General features: G+C 47.1%; 1 protein-coding gene across 6 annotated transcripts in view; it reads right to left on the bottom strand.

The window, feature by feature from the left end:
- Positions 1–25,315, bottom strand: part of LOC127566969 (beta-1,4 N-acetylgalactosaminyltransferase 1-like) — a 77,211-nt gene that overhangs the window by 39,564 nt on the left and 12,332 nt on the right. For 2 of the 6 annotated variants that reach the window (XM_052009541.1, XM_052009539.1), the window contains exons 2-6: positions 23,536–23,754; positions 21,116–21,277; positions 17,168–17,274; positions 5,508–5,545; positions 3,600–3,780 (exon numbers count right to left, since the gene is read on the bottom strand). In XM_052009541.1, the coding sequence (XP_051865501.1) occupies positions 3,600–3,780; positions 5,508–5,545; positions 17,168–17,274; positions 21,116–21,277; positions 23,536–23,744 (697 nt within the window). In that variant the 5' untranslated portion in view covers positions 23,745–23,754. Of the gene's footprint in view, positions 1–3,599; positions 3,781–5,507; positions 5,546–17,167; positions 17,275–21,115; positions 21,278–23,535; positions 23,755–24,016; positions 24,134–24,417; positions 24,508–25,315 lie in introns of those variants that run through there. The other 4 variants (XM_052009542.1, XM_052009540.1, XM_052009538.1 and 1 more) reach the window with 3 other exon arrangements.

The raw sequence follows: 25,315 nt of genomic DNA, 5'->3' as shown, positions 1-25,315 counted from the left end.
ACTCAATGTAACGGCACTGTGTAATGAATTGATCTGTACGATCGGTATGCAAGACAAGTTTTTCACTGTAGCTCGGTACAAGTGACAATAATAAACCAATACCAATTGAACCTGCATCTACCACTTCCACTGGCAGCTCATTCCACACTCACACCACCGTCTGAGTGAAGTAGCCCCCCTCAGATTCCACTTATAAATTCACCTTTCACCCTAAACCTATGACTTCTAGTTCTAGTCTCACCCAACCTGAGGGGAAACAGCCTGCATGCAATTACCCTATCTATACCCCTCATAAGGAAGTTCATGTTCGGGGTCCCAAACGTACAGGTGAAGTTTAACCATCTAAGAACTGTGGGGCACTGGTGGGCTTCCCATCACTTGACCAATCTCGGGCCATGCAGCCCATGACAGTGTTGGTGTGCGTGATTATTTGGAAGTCAGAAGGTGTCCAACCTGCTTCTCCACGCCAGGTTTGACTCCTCCATATCCCGTCGACATGCAGGACTGGATGGTCAGTCACCAAGAGAATTCCCTGGGTCCTACCAGATTACTGAGCGGTGCATGAAAAGCCCTCTTGACTTGCTTCCAACCCTCTCAGTAACTGCATCATCTGAGGGTCACCTCTTCCCCTTACCTCCTCTCCACCGAGAACAGCCAGGAGCCACTTTGCAATTAGGTGAAAGACTGTTGCAGAAGTACATGCTTACGTTGATGGCAATCTCACCGCATGTGGGCTCAGTCCCACCCACTCCAGAGACTCGAACACTGAATCTCAGCTCAGATTCTTGTGAGCTGAAGTGTTAGAGGGTCCAGCTCAGGAGGATGGAAGAGATCCATTGGTGCTATTTTGAAGAGCAGGGAAGGACTCTCCAGTTCCCTGGCTGATGCTTAACCACCGTAACCAAATGGTACTATTTGGTGTGAATGCAGTGTTGTGGTAACGTGGGGAGAATAACATGGATCAGTGTAAGTGGGTGCTTGGTTGGTGCAGATGTGGTGGGCAAAAGGGTCTGTATGACTCTGCGAGCTTGCAGTGTGAACGGTGGCTGCGGCATTTCCTACATTCCAAGCAGCGAGTACACTTGCTGTCCATAAAATGCTTCACATTTCAATATCTGCTGATGCAAAACAGAGGAAAGCCCAAGGCATGGACTGGGACATTCGACGCAGTGAAGCAGGACAAAAAGTCGTTCATTGCAGGGAAAAAAGTTTTGGGATGCCGCAATATTTCAACATACTGCGAAGGATGCAGTGACAAACGCCACCGAGGGCAAGCAACCTTTGTGATTGCACTTGCCCACGAGCTGCCCGCTTCCGCCAATGAATTCAGTATCAGGTGGCACTAACAATCTCCAGCTTCCTGAGTTCTGTCAGATCACAGGTCTTGGCATCTTGTCAGTGCTTCCCGTCACTAATTCAGGGGCCAAGCACTCCTCTGGTTTACAAGGATTTAGTTGTTTGAACTCCATAATCTTGAGGTTATCCAAAACACCACTGCCCATGTCCTAATTCATGCTGCCCCAATCACCTATCCACTTGCTCTTCTACACTAGCTCCCAGTTAAGCTAAGCCCCAATTTTAACGTTCTCGCCTTTGTTTTCAAATCACTTCTCTAACTTCCTACATTTCCGTCCTCCAATTCTGAGCCAAAATTCATCTGAATTTAATTCTCCAGCCAAGTCAACCACACCTTCAGCTGGCCGAGCCCAACTCTCTGTCTGTCCCCAACAAGCCATTTAGCATTTTTCCTCCTTTAAATCACTCCTTATGAAGAAATTATTTGCTCCTGGTAACATTCCTGTTTTGGAGACTCGGCTGGGGACAAGTTAGCCACTGCATTTCCCATATTGCAACTGTGCCTGCACTTCAAAAGTACTTTGCTGGCTGCAAAATACTTTGGAACATTTTGAAAAGGATGTGGATGGTGCTACAGAAAAGCAAGTCTTTCTTTCTTTAAAGCCACCCTCCTCCAGCTGCACTAATATATTCTAATGTGGCTTAGTTTTACTTGAAATGAAGGAAGTTACAGAGACAGGGAAGTAATTTGAAACCACTCCTGTGCAGCCTTTTGGGATGTGTTACTGCATTAAAGATGCTATATAAATGCAGAATGTTTTTTATTGTCCATAGTGCAGCACAATAATTCAAGTGAACTAAAGTGAAAGCAGGAAACAGAACCCCACAGGAGATTCTGCAGATGCTGGAATCTGGAGCAACGCACAAAAAGCTGGAGGGAAATGGACAGTCGATGTTTAAGGTCAAGATTTTTCTTCCGGACCTAAGTAAAAGAGAATGCTGGAAACAGCCAGCAGATCAAGAATGTAACACCTGTCATTTTATTTGGACTGATGAAGGGTCTCGACCCAAAACGTTGCCTGTCCATTTCCCTCCATTGATGCTGCCTGACCTGCTGAGTTCCTCCAGCTTCTTTATGTTGCAGTAGAACCCCACAGCTCTGAAACGGTTGCCTTCCTTCCATGAGTGATTTCTCAATCAACTTACACCCTTTAAGACCTGGAATGGCTTTTGCTTCTCAGACCATGCTTACTGAAGACATGCTCACTGTGCAGCAAGTGGGAATAATCACTTGCCCAGGACACCACAGATTTGCATCAGACACAAGGGTCAGGGGAGAGGTGAGCAGGCCCTTAGTAGTGAGGAACAAGCTGTCATGATTTTGCTCTCCAGGATAACCCTAGAGTAGAAGCTTTCAGCCAGAGAGAAAGGTACAGCCATTGATTTTTTGGTTCCAAGTCTACTTTGATATGTGTCCGTCAGATTTTGAGAAGTGAAGCTGGAAATTGTACCGATGAATGGGAAGGGTTTGAGACAATCCATGACTTGGTGGGGACAAGGGCTTCAAAGACAAGTCAACAGTGGGTCAAGGGGCAAAGGAGGCTGTTGGGAATTGGTGGGAAAATGGGGGTGTCATTTTTTCCCAAGATTAATGTTCATGGCTTGTTGACAGAGACATGAGTAGTAAGGAAATGAGAAAATGGTCAACACTCAAGGCGGCAGCATCTATCATTAAGGACCCCCATCATCCGAGCCATGCCCTCTTCTTGCTGCTACCATCGGGCAGGAGGTATAGAAGCCTGAAGTCCCACACCACCAGGTTCAGGAACAGCTACTTTCCTACAACCATCAGGTTCTTGAACCGACCTGCACAACCCTAACCCTACCTCAGCAACGGAACACTACGGACCACCTCTTGCACTGCCGTGGACTTGTCTGACTGTGTCTTTGTTTTGCACTGAGGTCTTGTTTTTGCACAGTCTTGTTTTCACCGTCTTGTATAATTTATGTACAATTTATGTTCTGTGTTGTCTGTACCTACGTGCCTGTGATGCTGCTGAAAGCAAGTTTATCATTGTACCTGTACCTCACCGTACTTGTGCACATGACAATAAACTCGACTTGACTTGAGGTAGCAGAGCAATGAATCAAAATCATGAACGTGACAATGCCACGAGGTGAAGAAAGGCTACACCTTAACAATTCACTCACCGATTAGAAAATAAAGGGCCAATCAAACTCATTCAAACACATTAGAATTTCAACCACCTCCTTTGTTTGGGCTTGAGTTAGCCTCTGCACACCTGTGTCAGCCGTGTTGGGGTTGAAGACGGTGTTGGTGTAGGTGACAAACTGGAGCTGGCGGTTCAGGTTGTCCACTCGCGAGCTCGACAGAGACAGATGCATCTGCCCTACACCTTCGATTTTCACCTCATCGACCTCAGCTGCCACGTCAAAAGTTCCCAAAGTTGCTGTTAGATTCACCTGTAAATTAAAGACCACATTCTTTGCCTCACCACCAATCCAGATGTACCAAGGTCTAGGGTTGGTTGGATTAGGGGTTAGGGCCAGGGTTAGGGTTTTGTAGTCTCATGCATTTTGGTTTCTAAATGTCACCTAACACCAGCCCTGTAGTCCCACCTCCCAGGCGATGAGCCACGTTTGTCTTGTTAGTGCAGAGTTATAGAGTCATAGAGTAACACAGCATGGAAACAGGCCCTTCAGCCCAACTCATCTATGCCAACCAAGACGTCTATCCAATCTAGTCCCATTTGCCTGTGTTTGGCCCATATCCCTCTAAACCTTTCTATCCCTGTACTTGTCCACTGTCTTTTGATCATTGTAATTGTACCTGCCTCTACACCTCATTCCATATACCCACCACCCTCTGCATGAAAAAGTTGTCCCTCAAGTCCTTTTTAAAATCTTTCCTCTCTCATCTTAAACCTATGTCCTCCAGTTTTAGACTTGCCTACCATGGGAAAAAGACCATCCATCTTATGTCTGCCCCTTGTAATTTAATATACCCCTCAACCTCCTTTGCTCCAGGGAAAAAATTCCCAGTGTATCCAGCCTCTCCTTATAACTCAAGCCCTCCAGTCCTGGTAGCATCCTCCTGAATCTTTTCTGTGCCCTCTCCAGCTTAATGACATCCTTCCTATAGCATGGCAACCAGAACTGCACACAGTACTCCAAGTGCGGTCTCACCAACATCTTATACAGATGTAACACGACGTCCCAACTCCTGTACTCACTGCCCTGACCAATGAAGGCCAGTGAGCCAAATGCCTTCTTCACCACCCTGTCAACCTGTGTTGCCACTTTCGGTGTACTATGGCCCACTTCCCTCACTTTATCTAGATCCTGCTGTAATCTCAGACAACCTTCTTCACTGTCCATCACAGCAAGATTTTAGTGTCATTTGCAAACTTACTAACCATGCGACATAAACTTGGTACTGTCATCAATATTTTTAATGTTACCGAAACCTCAGAATGATATTGTTCTCCCAGTACATCTCCTTTAAACAACACACTGATTGCTCATGGTTCTGCATTTCAGTCAGGTTGAACACCCCACCTGTTCTATACCTTGTCTGTTATACACCTTGTCCATCACACACCCTCCTGTCACAGCTGATATTCCGTTTTGAAAAATGATTAGTGAAAGGAAATGAACATCACTACTCATTGAATCAACTGCAGTAAAACTCTGATAATTTAGCACCCTCTGGACCTTAGTCATGCCAAACTAATGGATTTTCCAGATTATTGGAAGATTAATGGATTTTCCAGATTATTGGAATACACAATACACTTTTGTTTCAGTTTTCTACATGTTACAAAGTAGTATGATAATTTTTCCAGTGAGCCCATTGAGTGTAAAGGGAGTGGAAAATAAGCAAGCAATCTGGACCCTGGCAGTGGACACACACCCCACTCACACTTTGGATACCTAGTTTACACTCCAGACTAATGAGTGAGCCAGGTGCCAGACCATCAGGATTTCTGAACATCAAATGCCAGATTATCGGAGTTTTACTCTGATTCCTTTCCTGAGAACGATTTGTGAAAAGCATTGTAAATCAAAATCATTAAACCAATTAATTCCTCTGAATAACAAAAAAAACAGAAATACCTTTTCACTCTCAAGCATACTGTTGCATATTAAAGTTTGCTTTACTGAAGCTAAATTGGCGATAAAAGTCTTACCACAAAAAGATGCTGCGATTTTGCTTGTAGACTCAAACCTATGATAAAAAGCAAACAATTCAAAACAGATTAAACCAAATGAAACAAACTAAGACTGGTCTTTAATTCTGGACCGGGCTGTGATAGCGAGATTCATTTGAGATGGAGACACAAGAGACTGCAGATGCTGGAATCTGGAGCAAAAAAAAACTGCTGGAGGAACTCAGCGGGTCAGGCAGCATCTGTGGAGGGAAATAGACAGTCGACGTTTCGGGTCCAGATGAAGGGTCTCAGCCCAAAACATCGACTGTCCATTTCCCTCCACAGATGCTGCCCGACCCGCTGAGTTCCTCCAGCAGTTTGCTTTATGCATTTGAGATCTTAGAGCAGGATAAAATGTCGGCACAACATTATGGGCCAAAGGGCCTGTACTGTGCTGTAATGTTCTGTTAACAACAGCATCTAAAAGTAGATAAGACCAGAATATTGGTTTTATGGGAAGGAAATTAAACACAGAAGTACAGATGAAATGGTGAATGTGTATAAATCTTCAAGAACCCATCAGGCAGGAGGTACAGGGGGCAGAAGACCCACACCTCAAGGTTCAACAACAGCTTCTTCCCCACTGCCGTCAGGTTCTAAACTGACCTGAGAAACCAGAATTCTACCTCAGAGTATAATTCTTTTTTCTCTCAACTTGCACTGATATCATTATGTTTAGTTTAGTTTGTCATGTAAGTTTATGTTTGTGATGTACAGTGCTGCTGCTGCAAAAATCTGGCATTTATACTCTGGGCATGTATGCCCAAGGCAATCAACTTAAACTTGGACTTGAACTTTTTGCACTCTGTGCAGTCCTCAGCTCTACACTACAAGAAGAATATTGAGAGATTGCAAAAGGTGAAAGGTTTGCTGGGACAGGCACATTGAAAGGAGGACAGGAAATGGCTTCTATTCTCATCTGAACAGGGAAAATGATAGTTAATTTGATAAGTAGTGTTTAAAGTTATGAAGGTGGGTTTAGGGTAGATAGAAGTATATGGAACACACTGCCTGAGGGGGTGGTGGAGGCAGAGACTCTCACAACATTTAAGTATCTGGACGATCACTTATCGCCGAGGCATGGAAGGCCATTGGCCAAGTGCTGGTAAATAGGATTAACATATTTGGGCAACTGATGGTCAGCAAGGACCAGTTGGGCCAAAGGGCCTGTTTCTGTGCTGTATGACTGACTCTACGAGAAGCAAACTTTTTAGGGACTGAGAATCAAGAGCAAAGTAATAGAGTCATACAGCACAGAAACAGGCCCTTCGGCCCAACTGGTCTATGCCAACCAAGACACCCACTTACCTGCCTTTGGCCCATATCCTTCTAAACCCTTTTAATCCATGTACCTGTCCAAGTGCCTTTTAAATGTTATTAATGTTCCTGCTTCAACCACTTCCTCTAGCAGCTCATTCCAGATACCAACCACTCTCTGGGTGAAAAAATTGCCCCTCAGGTTCCTGTTAAATCTCTCCCCCCTAGTTCAATTCCCCAACCCTGGCATAAGGACTGTGCATTCACCTTATCTATGCCCTTTGTGATTTTATACACCTCGATGAGATCACCCCTCATTCTCCTACATTCCAGTGAAAAAAAGTCCCAGCCTGCTCAACCTCTCCCCATAACTCAGTCAGATATTGATTTAAGACTAGTTAGGAAGGGAGTAGCAAATACTTTTAAAGTAGGCTTTGGGAGGCTGTGGATTGAAGTTGTGTCACAATGTTGAGTGAAGAGCAAGCTCGCAGAGAACCCAAATGCAGCACACTGGTACGAGACTGGAGTCATGATGCTTCCTCCAAACCAAGTACAGGCAGCAACCTGGAAGGAATCTTGCCTCAGGGATCTGAGGTGGAGTCCCAACACAAAAACCAGATATCCTAAGAGGAACAGTGAACCCAGGACTGCTCTAGAGCCTAGCACTAAGCAGCCAGGAGCCCAAGGTTGACCAATACTCTGACAACTAGTGCTAGAGAAACCCAGGTACTTATGCTAGGCCCCTGATGGGCTCAGGTGTGTGTCATTATGCAATTAGTTGTGCAGGGAATCCATGTGCTGCCCAACAAGGCATCATCAATGGAGCCAAATCAAGGCCAGTACTCGGAACCATGACAGTACCACCCACCCCACCCCCACAGCAGGAGCCTCCAGGTGACACACCGGGCTTATCTGGATGGTTCTGATAGAATTCCTGAATGAGGGAGGGATCCAAAATGAAGGACCAAGGAACATTCCTCCAGACCATATCCCTCCCAATCCACCAAGTGCTGCAAGCCCCTACCCTGGCAGCATACATCCAGTAAATGCCAGACAGTGTACGCTGGGTGGTCGTCAACAATGTGGTGGGGGTGGGGGGCTTGGCTGGAGGGCACAATGGACTGCTAGCCACTGGCTTCACCTGAGACACATGGAACATGGGATGTATCCTCAGAGTCATAGGCAATTTGAGCCAGACAGTTGTGGAATTGACGATCCTCTTAATTTCAAAAGGTCCCAAGAAGAGAGGAGCCAGTTTCTTGGGCTCGTCCTTGAGAGGGATGTCCTTAGCCGAGAGCCAAACTTTCTGCCCAGGCTGGTACACTGGTGCAGGAATCCACCAATGATCAGCGAATCTCCGGTTGCAGTTGGCAGTCCAGAGCAGGGGTGTGTGTGTGTCCTCCCAGACCTTGTTGCAAGGGCAGAGATGGTCCTGAACTGAGGGCATGGAGATGTCCCCTTCATGGATGGGGAACAGGGGGGTTGGTAACCAAGTGAGCATTCAAAGGGGGATCTTCCAGTGGCAGTGCAGACCAGAGAGTTGTGGGCATACTCAACCCAAGCGAGGTGGGTGCTCCATGTCAAAGGGTCATTCGCCGTTATGCAACGTAGTGCTGTTTCCAAATCTTAATTTGCCCATTCGTCTGTGGATGGAAACCGGACGTTAGGCTTATGGATGTTCCAAGGGCCTGACAAAAAGACCTCCATACTGCAGAGACAAACTGGGGACCCCAGTCAGAGACGATGTCTACAGGGATTCTGTGGAGGTGGAAGACGTGTTGGACAACCAGGTCGGCTGTCTCCCAAGCAGTAGGAAGTTTGGGAAGGGCCACAAAATGCACTGCTTTGGAAAAGCGGTCCACTATGGCGAGAACAGCAGTGTTCCCGTGAGAAGGGGGCAGTCCTGTGACAAAATCCAGGGCGTTATGGGACCACGGACGGCTAGGTACGGGTAAGGGACGAAGCAGTCCAGCCGGTGGGCGGTGGGAGGCTTTTCCACGGGTGCAGACAGAGACAAAGAAATGAGTATCAGCGTCCATGGAGGGCCAAAAAAAGTGCTTCTTCAAGAGAAAAAGGGTCCTGTCAATCCCTGGGTGGCAGGTGAAACGAGAAGTATGTCCCCACTGCAGAACCTGAGACTGCACAGGCTCTGATACAAAAAGGCATTTAGGTGGTCCATTGCCTGGGTCAGGTTGGGTCTGTTGGGCTTCCTTCACTGCAGCCTCGATCTCCCAAGTGAGGGCTGCCACCACACAGGACCGGAGAAGGATGGTCTCGGGGTTAGGATGGTCCTCCTCGGTAGTGTATCATCGGGAGAGAGCATTGGGCTTCCTGCTCTTGGACCCCGGACGATATGTTAGCGTAAACCAGAACCTGCCAAAGAAATGCCCACTGTGCTTGACGGGAATTCAGGCATTTTGCGGTTCGTGTGGTCTGTCCAAACAATAAACGGATGTTCCGCTCCCTCAAGCCAGTGCCTCCACTCCTCTAATGCAAGCTTGACTGCTAGTAACTCCCGGTTCCCCACGTCGTAGTTATGTTCAGTGGGGGATAACCGGCGAGAAAAAAAAAGGCACAGGGGTGCAGTATCTGATCCAAACTGGAGCGTTGAGAGGACCGCTCCCACCCCGGAGTCAGAGGCGTCGACCTCCACAACGAATTGGCGGGAGGGGTTTGGTTGGACCAGGATAGGAGAGGACATGAAGCGTTTCTTCAGGTCTGAGAACGCCGAGTCGGTTTCAGGATTCCACAGAAAAGGGGTCTTAGGTGAAGTAAGTTGAGTAAGGGGCACCGCCACCCGACTATAATCCCTAATGAAGCGGCGATAGAAATTTGCAAACCCCAGAAACCACGAGTCGCTTGTGTTGTGGGTGGAGGCCACTCCACCACCGCCTGGATCTTCTCGGGATCTGCCCTTACTTGTCCGCTCTCAGTGATGTATCCTAAGAAGCTGACAGAGGGGACATGGAATTCACGTTTCTCGGCCTTGAAGAGCTTGTTCTCCCAAAGCCTCTGGAGGACCTGATGGACATGCTGGGTGTGTTCCTGGAGAAGATCAGGAGGTCATCTAGATAGCCAGACAAAACGATTTATGAAGTCTCGTAGGACATCATTGATCGGGGCTTGGAAGATGGCGGGAGCATTAGTGAGGCCAAATGGTATTACTAGGTGTTCGAAGTGGCCGAGAGGGGTATTAAACGCTGTTTCCCTCTCATCTCCCTCCCTTATCCTGACCAGGTGGTAAGCGCTTCGTAGATCAAGTTTAGAGAATACGGTGGCCCCATGAAGAAGTTCAAATGCAGAATTGATGAGCGGCAGTGGATACTTGTTTCTGATGGTTATGTCATGAGGCCCCGGTAGTCAATGCACAGACGCAGTCAGCCGTCCTTCTTTCCCACAAAGAAAAACCCTGTGCCTACCAGGGAGGATGAGGAGTGAATAATGCCTACCGAGAGAGATTCATTGATGTACTCCTCCATGGCCTCCCTGTCTGGTCAGGACAGGTTATATAGCTGACTGGTAGGTAGCAGGGCCCCAGGGAGGATGTCGATTGCGCAATCATATGGCCAGTGAGGAGGCAGGGAAAGAGCCCCTTGTTTGCTAAATACTTGCCCCAGGTTGTGATACTCCGCTGGGACAAGTCTGGGGCTTCAGCAGCTGACAAACTAGCAGTAGCCTGTACTGGAGCAAGGGCCGACTGGAGACAAGTAGAATGGTAGAATGGACTCCAACTGACTATCGTGCCCGTCACTCAATCGAGGTGGGGATTGTGGCGGCTCAACCAAGTGTACCCCAGGACCATTAGCGTCTGTGGGGAGGTTATCGGGGGATTTGGACGGGCTCCCGATGGTTTCCGGAGATCAGCAATGACAACGGAGGTGTACAGTGCGTGACTCAGGTCACTTTGCCATCTAGTGCCCAGACCTCTAGAGGGGCACTCAATGGCTCCCGAGGAATCCTGGCCCGGGAGGCTACGCCTTCATCCAACAGATTTCCCTCGGCGCCGGAGTCCGCCAAGGCGGAGAAGGACAGGGACCATTGGAGGTGTCTTATGGTAGCTGGGATCAGCATCCAGTTCTGGGAGGCCACAGGGAAAGTTTTCTGGCTCACCCAGATCCTCCTCTCTACTGGAGAGTCCTCCCTTTTGGCCGAGGGGGATAAGTGGCGAGAGAATGGCCAGGCTGGCCACAATAGAGGCAATCCCCAGCTCTTAATCTCTGACGTCGTTCAGAGGGAGAAAGGCGGTTCCGTCCCAGTTGCGTTGGTTGCTCCCCCAGGGTGGTGCATTCAGCTGGGTCAAGAGTGCCTCTGGAGGTGGAAGGAGAAGGAGCCAAGAGGCTAGGGTCAGGAGAGACTGGGAAGGTGACCCATGGGGAGAACGGAGGTGTTGGACAAATCATCCACTCTCTCTCTGCTGTTCCCAGAGTCGGTTGTCCAGCCTGGTGGCTAGAGAGATCAATGCATCCAGGCTGGTAGTCTCATCCCATGCTGCCAACTCATCCTTAATCCTGTCACTGAGGCCTTGCCAAAAAACCCCCTGGAGAGCCTCCCCATTCCACCCCAAGTCAGCCGCCAATGTCCAGAACGCCAGAGTATTTTGCGACACTGCGGGAGCCCTGACAGAGGGCGAGGAGTCGCTTGGCTGCCTCTTTACCCCTGATGGGATGGTCAAAGACCTTTCTCATCTCCTCAATGAAGGTGTGAAATGAGGAGCAGGTCTCTGGCTGATTGTCCCAGATGGCAGTGGCCCATTCCAGCACACTTCCTCGCAACAACCCCACAATAAATGCAACCTTGGATCTCTCAGTGGTGTATGTGGAGGGCCACTGCTCAAACACTAACAAGCATTTTCCCAGATCCCCAGTGTGGGGTTCTGGGTCAGGTACATGCAGTTCCTCGGGTGGTCAGGTCATCGAACCATATGGTGATGCTTTTACAGATTGTCCAGGCTGGTCAGACAGAATTCCCAGAGTGGCAGAGGTAAGGAGAGCAAAGACTCAGCTGACCTGTTCGCTGAGCTGCCCAACCATCACAGTAAGGGTACAGAAGTCTGCCACAACCTCCTGGAGCTGCAGGTCATGCCAGCCCAGAAGTGAGTCCTGGCAGGTGAGGGCTTCATACAGGGGATTCCTGTCCACTGGGTTCATGGTGGCCAGAATATTCTGTCACAATGTTGAGCAAAGAGCAAGCTCACAGAGAACCCAAATGCAGCACACTGGTACGAGACTGGAGTCAGGATGCTTCCTCCAAGCCGGGAGCCAATACATACCCAAAGGTTGACCAATACTCTGGCAACTAGTGCTAGAGAAACCCAGGTACTTATGCTAGGCCCCTGATGGGCTCAGGTGTGTGTCGTTATGCAATTAGTCGTGCTGCCCAACAAGGCATCATCGATGGATCCGAATCGAGGCCGGTACTCGGAACCATGACAAGTTGTGCCTAACCTTCTCTGAGCTGCCCTGTCTCTGCTGACCCAATGTCTCCCAAAAGGCAGAGGAAGCCTTGTATTACATGTGTTCACATGCCCTCACTGTGGTTCTGGCAAGAGCAGCAGTAGCCACAATGAAACTCCCAAACCAGCTTAAACAGGTTTTGTCAAAAGCTTTGAAGAGGGAAATGGAAAAGAATGTTTGGCAGGAGTGTGGAGAAGGAGCAGAAGGCACAGGTCTAATTCCGAACAACTGTCCCAGTGCTTCCATGAAGGTTTCTGAACAATCCTTTAATTCCATCGTTAAAAGGGGAGCTAAATGGATGCACAAGAGGGGAAATAGAGTCTGAGCGCAAAAACTCCACATGTTCTCAACTTAAATAAGGAGAGGAACAAAGGTATGAAGGTAGAGCTGTCTGGTGTGGAAAGATATATTCTGCATTGATGGCAGTCCAGCGGAGATTCACGAGGCTAACTGAGATGAGAGGGTTTGGACAAGTACATGGATAAGAGGGGTTTAGAGGGATATGGGCCAAACACAGACAAGTGGGACTAGCTTGGTGGGTACCATGCTCAGCATGGATGAGTTGGGCCGAAGGGCCTGTATCCGTGCTGTATGACTCTGTGACTCTATGACTAAGTGGGATCTGCATTCTTCAGAGTGTAGAAGAACGAGAGGCGATCTTATTGAGGCATGTACGATTCCCAGGGGGTTTGAGAGGGTGGATGTGGAGATGTTCCCACCAGTGAGAGAGGTTCACACGAGGGGACACAATTGCAGGATTAGTGGGCGGACATTTACATCTGAGGTCCGTAGGAATTTCTTCTCAAAGAGAGTGGTGAACCTTTGGAATTCCCCCACCCTAAAGGGTTATGGAGGCTGGATCATTGGGGGTATTTTACAGATCAGGGAGATATGTTTTTGGAAGATCGGGGAATTGAGGGCAATGGGGAACTGGCACAGAAGAGGAGATGGGGCCTGGGGCAGGTCACGTTGAAAGGCAGGGCAGGCTTGAGGGACTGAGTGGCCTACTCCTGCTCCTATTTTCTTCTGATAATGAGATATGGAAACAGGCGGTGACACACGGGATGAAGACAATGTACATGGAAAAGGGGAACCAACAGAACTGGCTCATTCCTGAAGACCTCAACTTTGGAAGCAGTATTATAAAATGCATTATACCATAACAATGGACCCAGCCTTTAAGAGGTTATCAAACAGTTTAACCTTGGCCTTAAGAAGCCTTCAGTCAAGACCCTCTCAGGCACCAGAAAAGGGATCTAAGCAGCTTGCCTCAGTCTCTGCTGAGACCACAAGGGTTGTCTCATTGAAGAGCGCTACCTGAAGGAAGTATTGCATAAGGAAAATGTAACTGCATTATATATCTTTTCTTTTCCACGTGCTTGGTTGCTGGGTGAATTTTGAACGAATTTGTTGGGTTTTTTAAAAAATATATTTTCTTTTACTCCTGGGATGTTGCAATGCCAGCATTTATTACCCATCCCGAGCGACCCTTGAACTGTGAAGCACCAACCGCGCTGGTGAGACTGGAGTCACATATAGGCTACACAGGGTATGGACAGCAGACTTCCTCTCCTGAAGGATGTTATTGAGCAAGATTGGTTTTTAACAACAACCTTGTTGATCCACGGCATTACCAGCTTTCATTCTGAAGATCCCAGTTTATTTAATGACTTGAATTGAAATTCCTCAGCTGCAATGGTGGGATTTGAACCCATGTCCCTGGCTGTTCCACTACAGTACCGATCTCCCTTACGAACATGAAGGCGTGGATCGATGGAGACATTGTGCGAGGGGTGCATGGTGGTCCCAGGACAGCTCAGAGTAAATGGGACGAGAGAAGCTGCAGGAAGGGTGGCTGCAACATTCCACATTCTCCTGACCCTGGCCTCGCTGCTTCAGTCTCGCATTGATGAGGGAATTCCAGGCAGCAAGAGGAGCAGCCGGTGACACACTTCCCTTCCTGGGACCGTCCCGTCTCCGATCTCTTCCTGTGCGGCTCCGGCCATGCCACCCCTGCTGTCCCACACAGACCCCCAAGTGCGGAGATCACTTGGAGGTGTGAGGGCTTCAGGGAGGTGGACCACTGCAGGGTGGAGGTGTCATAGCACTGCCCTGGAGCCAGGGGGCCCGTGGCTGTGGGAGGGGAGCCAGCCCGAGCCCAAAACCAGGCGGCCCCTTCGTGTGACCAGGCTCAACACGGGAGGATTCACCCAAACTCCCACCCCCCTCACCCACCAGCCTTGTGCACCTGTGGTTGGCTGGCTGTGAGATCTTACACATGACCTCGACCTATCCTGATGTCAAGGCCCACTGCTGAACTCCCTGTCTCCTTGGCCAATCTCTTGCTCGCTCTCTCTCCCCCCTCTCTCTCTCTCTCTCTCCCCCACTCTCACTTTCTCTCCCTCTCCTCTCTCTTCTTCTCTATCTCTCTCTTTACCCCTCCTCTCTCTCTACCTCTCTCTCCCCCTTCCTCTCTTTCTCCTCTCTCTTCTCTCTGTCTCTCCCCCTCTCTATCCTCCATCTCTCCCTCTCCCTCCGTTTCTCTCACCCTCCCGCTCTCTCCTCTCCCCCTCTCTCTCTCCCCCTCTCTCCCCCTCTCCTCCCTCTCTCTCCCCCTCCCACTTTCCTCCTCTCCTCTCTATCTCTCCCCTTCCTCTCTCTCTCTTCTCTCTCTCTCCCCTCTCCCCCATCTCTCCCTCTCTCTCCCCTTTCTCTCCCCCTCCTACTCTCTCCCCCTCTCCTCCCTCTCTCTCTCCCCCTCCCACTCTCACCCCCCCCACCTCTCTCTCTCTCTCTCTGTCACTCACATCACTTCTGACTGGGAAAAAGAGAGTTTAATTGTCTGTCTCTTAAATTCTAAAAAAATCAACCTGTAATCAAACGAACATTCAAAACATAATCACGGAATGGTTTTAACACAGAGGACTGTAAAATCTGTACTGGCTCTTTGTAGGACCAGTCAAACTCGACCCCTTCCCCAGGCCTTCTCCTCACAACCCTGCAAACTTCCACACACTTACCCAGCTCCTTCCGACCGCTACACTTCAATCTGCCCCCACGACTGCCCCCAGCAGTGCATTCCACACCCAACCACTTCCTGTGTGAAAAAACTGTTTCTCCACATCACTTTCGGTTCTTTTGCCAAGCCTGTGTCCCTTGGTCCTTGGCCTCTCTGCCAATGGAACAGTGTATCTCTATCTGCTCTGTCCATACCCCTCATGATTTAAGTCCCTCTATCAGGCTCCCTCACAACCTCTGTTTCGAGGAGAACAACACCAGCTTCTCCAGACCGCCCACATCACCAAAGTCCCTCAACCCTGGAATTATGTTGTGGCATGGGAAACGGAGTTAATATTTCAGGTTGAACTGGGGAAGAGGGAAAACGAAGTTAGTTTGAGTGGAGGTGGATCTCTGAGACATCTTGAATCCAGTGCCAAACAAAACTGAGGGTAATGGTCACTTGAGTGGCACCCCAGTACAAAGCAAGTGTAGCGGTTAGCGTAACACTATTACAGCGCCAGCAACCCGGGTTCAATTCCCGCCGCTGTCTGAAAGGAGTTTGTACGTTCTCCCCGTGCCTGCGTGGGTTTCCTCTGGGTGCTCCGGTTTCCTCCCACATTCCAAAGACGTACAGGTTAGGAAGTTGCGGGCGTGCTATGTTGGCGCCAGAAGAGTGGTGACACTTGCGGGCTGCACCCAGGACATTCTCAGTAATGCAAAAAGATGCATTTCACTGTGTGTTTCGATGCGTCACACAGTGAACGCATTGAAACTGTGTTCACTAATAAATAAATATCCTATCTTAAGTGTGACTCTTCACAGAAAAAGTTGCCCAGGAGTGTGATGGCAATCTCAGCCAATCACTCCTTCAGATTAGATTTCCTTCTATGTCATAAGAAGTACAAAAAATGGAAGAAATATGCTACAAGTATTGGATTCTACCCAGCCTGCCCTGGTCAAGCCCTGGAACAATTTCAGACAATGCTGGGTGGTCCCAGGGCCAAAAGAGTTGGCACAGAGTCCCAGAAAAATGCCCCTCTAGAGGGTAAGGCTGGTACTTCTGGATGGGTGGCTGGCTGGTGTACCCAGGAATCTATCCTGCCCCTTTCCCACCACCAACCCCAGGAGAACTTTGAGGCCTTCCTGTGAAAAATCACAGCCCTAGGCCAAGATGCTTTCTTATCATGGCACCACAATCACACCACTTAATAGGCAACTAAACTTTCCCAGGAAACATGTATGAACAGTATTGCTTTGCAGCATAACAAAGCAATAGACATTGAGGAAAATCAGGTCCTATATGTTAAATTCAGGACCCCAACATTAAAATCATTACCCATTTGTTACACTCAAGGTCTAAAGTGTTAAAATCAGGACCTCAATGTTAAAAACAAGGCCTATATGTTAAATTCAGGATCTCGATCTTAAATTCATCAACTACTTGTCAAATTAAGGGCCTTTGTCTTAAATTCAGGTCCTAAATGTTAAAATCATGGCTCATTTATTAAAATCAGGACCTCAATTTTAAAATCAGGGCTTATATGATAAAATCAGAACCTATGTGTTAAAATCAGGGCCTAAATGTTAAAATCAGGGCCTAAATGTTAAAATCAGAGCCTAAATGTTAAATTCAGGACCTAAATGTTAAAATCAAGGCCTGAAGGTTAAAATCAGGGCCTAAATGTTGTCTTTTTAGGTAAAAGCAAAATATCTCACAGCACTAGTAGAAGAGAAACATGGAAGACATCCTTAAAACTAAAGGAGACTATCTGGTCATGATCACATGGCATTTAGTGGGATCTTGCCATCCCCTACATGTGCATGCTGGCTCATGACAACACTGGCTACACTTCATTGAGAATAACACACTATGGGCCATCCTGGGGCTGTGGGAGACACTGTGGAGCGGCGAGTCTTTCTTCTGCTGACCTGGTATTAAGATGGTTTTCATTGGCCGCACTTCAACTCCTTGAATCGGATATTCCAAAGGCGAGTTTGCTTTGGCAATAAGCAGAGCATCGGCAGGGCTCTTCGTCCTGGAGGAACACCAACAAACAGAATGGCAATGAACAACGAGTTCAACCGCTGAGGGTGATGGCAAGGTAGGGTTGGTTACCTGAGCACTCACTGTGGGTCAGGACCATTCTGTGCACACAGGCATCTGTTCACCTGGATACAGTCTCGTCCCCACCACACCTTCAAGCATAGTGGTGCCAAGGTTCCAACAATATCGACAGCAGTGAGCAAGATAGCCCTTAAGTACTATAAGTGCACTTCAACAACATTCACTCTTATCTGGCATGGTCCATTGCAGGGAATGGAAAGTCAAAACATGACTCATGAGATTTCTCATTTACTCTGATTCAAAGGTCACTTTAACACAACTCTCGTTATTAACTTGAATGATAAATATAATCTTATTAGCAATAATAAAAACAGAAAATGCTGGAAACACTCAGCAAGTCAGGCAGTGTCCGTGGAGAGAGGAACAGAATTAACGCGTCAGGTCAAAGACATTTCGAGAAGCATTAACCCTGTTTCTCTTTCCACGGAAAATGGACTTTGAACCAAAAGGTTGCCTCTGTTTTTCTTTCCACGAATGCTGCCTGTCAAAACATAGTTGAGACCCTGTGTCTTTAAGTTGAAGCCCAGCTTCTTTCACAGTTCTTTGCATCACTTGTCCCATATTATTTTTATTTTTATTTTTATTTCCTCTTGGGATGTAACATCTTTGGAAAGGCCACTGACTTCAATGGAAATAAAAATCAGGAGCGTATAGATTGCTTGCTAAGTAACCATCATCTGTGTTACACTGTTGTACAGAGTCAAGATATACCCTTTAAATGGAGTCCACAGGAGCTAATTATGACCACAAGCACAGAATGAATTTTATTGTCTACCAGCTCATTGTTTTGTTTGAAAATATACTTTATTCATAAAATGTTCTAAAATATATAACTACAGAATGGTCAATGCAAGATTTTCATAAGTAAAGTTATCCCCTTACTTAACATGAACACATTATCAGTTATCATCCATTTACAAACTGAATGTGAATAGTTCATAGGGTTTTGCGACAAATTTTAACTAATTCATCTGAAATGGCAGGAGGGGACAGAACTGTGACCTGGAACTGAGGTGCAGAAGCCTGAAGTCCCACACCACCAGGTTCAGGAACAGCGACTTCCCTTCAACCATCAGGTTCTTGAACCGACCTGCACAACCCTAACCCTACCTCAACAACGGGACACTACGGACCACTTTGATCACTTTGCACTGCAATGAACTTTTCTTTTGTTCTAATTGTGTACAATTTATGTTTAATTTATGTTTTTCTTGTGAATGCTGCTTATCTGATGCTATGTGCCTGTGATGCTGCTGCAAGTAAGTTTTCCATTGCACCTGTGCACACATATACTAGTGCATGTGACAATAAACTCCACTTTGACTTTGACTTTTATCCCCCCCCATCGAGACCCAACAGTATTTTTTTGGAACAATAACTTTATTTATTTATGTGGGTATTAAAGGTCCACTATGTCACAAGGGAGTTCACCCTGGCATCCTGGCCAAGATTTATTACTAAACCAACATCACTGATGCAAGTTTTCTGGTCACTATCACAGTGGAAATTTGCTTCAAATGGTGGTTACATTTCAAAAGTACTTCTTCAACCACAAAACAGTTGGGGATAGCAAGATAAGAAAAGGTAAGATTTCTTTATTAGTCACATGTACATCGAAACACACAGTGAAATACATCTTTTTGCGTAGAGTGTTCCGGGGCAGCCCGCAAGTGTCGCCACGCTTCCAGCACCAACATAGCACGCCCACAACTTCCTAACCGGTACATCTTTGGAATGTGGAAGGGAACCGGGGCACCCGGAGGGAACCCACGCAGACACGGGGAGAACGTACAAGCTCCTTACAGACAGCAGCGGGAATCGAACCCAGGTCGCTGGCACTGTAAAGCGTTACGCTAACACTACACTACCGTGCCTGACATTACATGAAAGACATTACGACATGTTGTTAGTGGAGCTGGAAGCTTGAAGACTCAGGCTGAGAATGCCAGAGACACTCAGTATATCTGACAATGTCGAGCAAGATCTGGAGCTACACACCAGATGCTGGAGAAACTCAGCAAGTCAGGCAGCATCTGTGGAGGGGAATGGACAGTTCCGGGCTTGTGTCTGCAGAGGTCATAAGTTTAAAATGTCCTGCCTCATGAATTGAAACTGCCCCCTCATTGAATTGAAAGAAGGTCATTCAACCCATCAAAACCATGCCAGCTCCTAGTGGAGCAATCCTGTCAGTCCAATCTCCCCGTTCTTCTTCCACAGCCCACCCTGGAAATTATTTTCCTTCAAGTGCCTTCCCCGTTCCCTTTCAAAAACCCAACTGCCAGATCATCATCACTCTCTGTGTGAAAAAGATTTTCCTCACATCACACGTGTATCTTTTGCTCAAAATTTTAACTCTGTGCCCATCGGTACTTGAAACATTTTACTCATGGGTATTGTGAGCATACCCACACCTTAAGAAGGGAACTCTCCACCACCTTCTCAAGGGCAATTAGAGATGGGCAATTAAACTCTGGCTCAGCCTGTGAAGCGCACATCCCTTGAATGAATAAAAAAAAGGAACAGCTTCCCTCTATTTATTGTGACTAAACATGTCGCAATCTATCAGATCTCCACTGAACATCTTGTCAGCATCAGCCCCCCAGGCTAACATCCCGAACATCAAGACCCCAATCACAGTCCCCGGCCTCCTCCACTGCCAGGGTGAGGCTAAACACAAACTAGAGGGACAGCCCCTCATACTCCCCCTGGGGAGTCTACACCCCGACGGCATGGACACCGAATTCTCCAACTTCTCCAAACTGCTCCCCCTCTGTCCCTTTCCTCTCTCCTCCTGATCTCCCCAGTTCCTCCCACACCCACCCCAGCCCCCACCACCCTGTCTCTTCCCCCTCCCCCACCCACTCCATCCGCCCACCACCCACACACCCCTCCCACTGGGTCCCCTCCCCCCCCACTGTTCCCACCTGCCCTCCCCACCTCCCTTATTTGGTTCCATCCTCCACCTTCCTCTCCTGTCAGATCCCACCATCTGCAGCCCTCTGTCACCTCCACCTCTCACCTCCCAGCCTCTGTCACTGTCTCCACTCCCCCCTCCTCCATCTGTCCATCCCCCCTCCTCACCTGGATCCACCCATCACCTCCCAGCTCATGCCCCATCCCTTCCCCCCACCTCTTTACACTGACCATCTCCCCTCTATCTTTCAGTCCAGGTGAAGGGTCTCGAGCCGAAACGTCGACTGTCCATTCCCCTCCACAGATGCTGCCCGACCCGCTGAGTTCCTCTCGCATTGTGTGTGTTGCTCCAGATTCCTGCATCTGCAGTCTCTTGTGCCTACACTCATGTTAAGTTGGAGAGAGGGTAGGGTCTGCAATTTAAAGCCAACTTGTTTTCTCTCCCCCTCCAATTCTAATGAAGGGCCTTCCACCTGAAACACAAACTCTGTTTCTCTTTCCATGCTGGTGGCCTCACATGCTGAGTGTTTCCAACATTTTGTGTTTTTATTTCAGATTTCCAGCATCTGAAGTGTTTTTGATCTTCACTCTATTCCAAGACAGAATTCCGGAATTCTGAGATTCCGAGTGCTGCTTTGTTTCTCCTTGAGGTTTGTTCTGAATAAAGATCAAACTGATTTTTAAAATATTCAAGTTTAGTCAATGCTGATTTGACAAGCCTAAACCTTTCTAAAATTTTGATACAGATGTATATTCCTCAACGGTTGGAGATTCCATGTCTCCCTAGAAAATTAGAATTGTTCACATATCGTGGATACATTGTGAATGATGAACTGTACCTTTGTAGAAAGTGCTGATACTCTTTCTCTCTCCTTTGCTTCACCTCTTGGCGTTCTCCTGCGTTATAGGCAAACTCCAGATCGGAGACAAAGTCCCAGTTGAGAAGAGTCTTCAATGTCACCGCGTCCTTTTCACATGTGCAGTTATTTTTTGTGAGCTGCCTGGGGAGGAAATTGATCTCAGATGTTAAGACAAGGAAAAAGCAACAACAGAATGCAGGATATAGTGTTACAGTTACAGAGAAAGTGCAGTGCAGGCAGACAATAAGGTGCAAGGGCCATAATAATGCACCAGAATGATACTGGGTCTAAAAGGGTTAAATTACTGCCTGGTTGATTTGACAAGGCTTGCATTGCCCTGCATCTAGAATAGTATGGACCATGATGTCCCAACTCCTGTACTCAATGCCCTGACCGATGAAGGCAAACGTGCCAAACTTCTTCTACACCAACGTCTATCTGTGTTTGTACCTACCCTTTATACTTCAGTGATTTCTGTGCATGGACCAATAAACCCTCCACTCATCTGCAGTTACCAGTTTCTCACCACTTACTAAATATTCCAGCCTGCCTTCCTTAGTTCCAAAATGGATGGACAAATTATGTTTACCTAAAAGCTAAGGGTCAATTTATAATAAAGAAAGTGCTTGGAATAAAAGCACTCTTCTTGCCTAACTGTTAGTGTGGCAGGGCAGTTGTACAGAAGGAGACACCTTGTGCTCTACAGCTCCAGAAATTGACCAGAAGTGCAGTATCCCAGTATGCTCTGACAGTCCCGAGGCTCTGTGAAAGTATAAACTGTGTGACAGTGGCAGAGAGAGGTACGTGTCTGACTCCCTGTGTTTTTTCATTGTCCGCAGAGTCATAATACTGCCAGAATATCGTTGCTCATTGTCTTTATCCCAAGAAGCTCACATGAATATGAATATGCAGGAGTTACCTGTTTATATATTGCCCTACGTGTCCATGTGGGGTTGGCTTGAACCTACAACAGAAGGGACATTTTGAAGTGTGATTTTCCCCAGCTAAAGTATACCCTGTTGTGAACGTGTCTTTCCGTTGAACCATCTTCCCATCTGAAATGTCACTGAAGGAAAGTAACCCAGTGTAACTGTGAGAGTTGTTTTTGACCATTTGGAGTGTAATCCAGAATTGACTTTGTTACGTTAAAAATTGTATCAAGCAGCTGACAGAGAGAGAGCCGACCAGAGAGGGGAGGAAAGCTGAACTACTGTTTGCACAGGACAGCAGGAGTGGGCCAGTGTGAAACTTAGTGTTAGAACACAATGAATGGTAAGGTCCTTGGAAGTATTGAGGACAGAGCGACTTTGGTGTACAAGTCCAAGGGTTGCTGAAGCTGGCAACACAGGTTTATAGGGAGGTAAAGAAGGCGTACAGGAAACTTGCCCTCATTAGCTGGGAGAGAGAGTATGAAAGTGCGGAGGTTATGGTGCAACTTTATAAATAAAGACTCAATGACAGCTTCTATCTCACTGTTATCAGACTCTTGAACAGACCTCTCATATGCTAAAGATGAACTCTTGATCTTCCAATCTACCTCATCGTGGCCCTTGAACTTCATTTGTTTTCCTGTAGCTACAACACTATATTCTATATTCTGTTCTCCTTTTTACTACCTCAGTGTATTTATGTATGGCATGATCTGTCTGGATGGCACGCAAACAAAAGCTTTTCACTGTATCTCAGTACATGCGATAATAACAAAACCAATACCAATACATTAATTAGACCACAGCTGGAGCACTGTGTACAGTTCTGGTCACCGCACTACAGGAAGGATGTGACTGCACTGGAGAGGGTGCAGAGGAGGTTCACCAGGGTGTTGCCTGGGATGGAGTGTTTCAGTTATGGGAGAGACTGGGTTTGCTTTCTTGGAGTGAAGGAGACCGAGAAGGGACCTAATAGAGGTATACAAAATGAAAGAGAGTGGTGAATAAAGATCAGGCTACGTCAGGGACAGCGGCCGGAATTGGACCCAGGTCACTGGCGTTGTAAAGCGTTACGCTAACCGCTACACTACCATGCCTGCCCATCTATTTATCTACATACTGGTGTCCATGGTCCCCCAGTGTTGAGCAGTTTGAGGCTTCCCCTTTTTTGAAGCCAATCTGTGATGAACTTTCTCATCTTTACCTGAGCTGATTCACCTTTCCTGGATAAGACAGCACCTTGAGCTTTGAGTCCGTCCTTCCTGACCCACATCCCCTGGGGAAAGTCATTCATGCAACAGGAGAATGTGACTCATTCTGAGGGTTAGATAATACCTGGCTTTGAGGTTGTCCCTTTCCCCAGCCCCCCCAAACACACATTTTGCATTGAAGAATGATAAACTTTTAAACTTTGCATTTTCTGATCCCTTTTGACTGTTTTCTTTTCACACATTACAAAAAGTAACTCACCTGACAACGGTCTCTTTCCTTCTATAGTGGATATGTTGCTGCACAGATTCCCATAATCCGTATTCATGCTGACCGTAAGGAATGCTCTGTGTTCGGTAGTGAATATCCACAGAAGACTCATGTTGCAGTTGGTTGCTAATCAGTTTAAATATCCCTAAGATCAAAGCCATCAGAGGCAAGCAGCAGACAATCCTTCTGCATAGACGCATTCTACAGATGCTAAGAGAAGGGGTAAAATGAGGACAATTCTTCCAAGAACATCTTAATATGGTTTAAAACACTAAGAAACTTGCAATTAGATGGTATTCTGAATGCAACAGGCTGATCAGAACACAGAGGACAAAATTTAAAAAACATAAAACGAGGCATGGCAGAAAACTTAATTAACAAGATGTGTTTTCTCCTAAAAGAGGAGAAAGCTGAAATGGAATTTAGGGAGGTTTCAGAGTTTACGGCTTTATACAGCTGAAGGTATGGTTACCTGAGAGAGTATCAGTGATCTCTAGCATCTGTTTTTAACCAGAAGTGCCATCTCTGTTCCCTGCTGAGATCCCCACCGTCACAGAAACCAGTCTCCAGTCAGTTCGATTCACTCCATATGACATCAAGAACTAGCTGACAACACTGGATACAGTAAAGTCTACAGGACCAGACAACATACCAGCTGTAGTACTGAAGACCTGCGCTTCAGAACTAGCCTCCAGACAAGCTGTTCCAGTTCAGTTACAACACTGGCATCTAACCAACAATGTGCAACATTTCCTCCAACCACAAATTGCAGGACAAGTGCAATCTGACTCAGTGCTAACCAAAATCGACTCTCGATCATCAGCAGATCGAGGAAAGATGTCACCAACAGTGCTGTCAGTGGTGCTAACTCACCCATGATTTGCTTTTGATGCCGGCTTTGTGTTTTGCCAAAGCCACCCAGCTCCAGACATCACAGGGTCATTGGCATGGAGCTTGATCATCCTTGACATCAAGACAGCATCTGACTGAGTGTGGCCCTGGTAAAACTGACAGTAAGTCTGTAGATTTTTATCTAATTTTGCTATGTAAACTTTGCAGCAAGAGGTTGTGCAAAACAACTTTAGATAAGAAATTTCTATTACAAAATTAAACAGGCACTTGTAACAGAAAAAACATTTCAAAATGTGTGACAATCAGTAAGAAATTGCAGATGTTGAAATTTGAACTAAAAACAGAAATTCTCAGCAGGTCAGGTGGCATCTGTGGGGAGGGAAACAGGGTTAATGTTTCAGGTCAATGACCTTTCATCAGAACTGGGAAGAGTCACAAATCAAACATATTTTAAATTGCAGAGAAGCAGGGTAAATATCTGTAGCGGGGTGGAAGCCAATACAGAATGGATGACACAAGTGGTGCTGGTGCTGGCTGAGACGTGAACGTGAAGGTTTGCTGACTGTTGCTGATCTGTCTGGGGGAAGTGTCGATAGAAGGTGATGGATGAGGACAGAGGAGAGAGAGAAACGCAACGCTGGAGCTGTGAAGTACGGAACACCGCAGTTGCTGAAAATCTGAAGTAAAGGAGAATGCTGGAAACAGCCATCAGGTCAAGCTACATCTACGCAGAGAGTAGAATGGAGTTAACTTTAATCAGGAACAGCCAGGTCTAAACAAACTGGAAAGGCTGGTTATCTGAAACTATTGAATTCAATCTTGAGCTGCAACTTACTTAGATGGAAGATGAGATACTATTCGTCGATCTTTTGTTGTGCATCATTGTAACAGTGTTGGAGGCCAAAGACAGAGAGGTCAA

This window comes from Pristis pectinata, chromosome X (genome assembly GCF_009764475.1).
Source record: "Pristis pectinata isolate sPriPec2 chromosome X, sPriPec2.1.pri, whole genome shotgun sequence".
NCBI classification, from domain to species: domain Eukaryota; kingdom Metazoa; phylum Chordata; class Chondrichthyes; order Rhinopristiformes; family Pristidae; genus Pristis; species Pristis pectinata.
The sequence above is the reverse complement of the archived record's forward strand: the minus strand, read 5'-3'. Positions and strand labels throughout refer to the sequence as shown.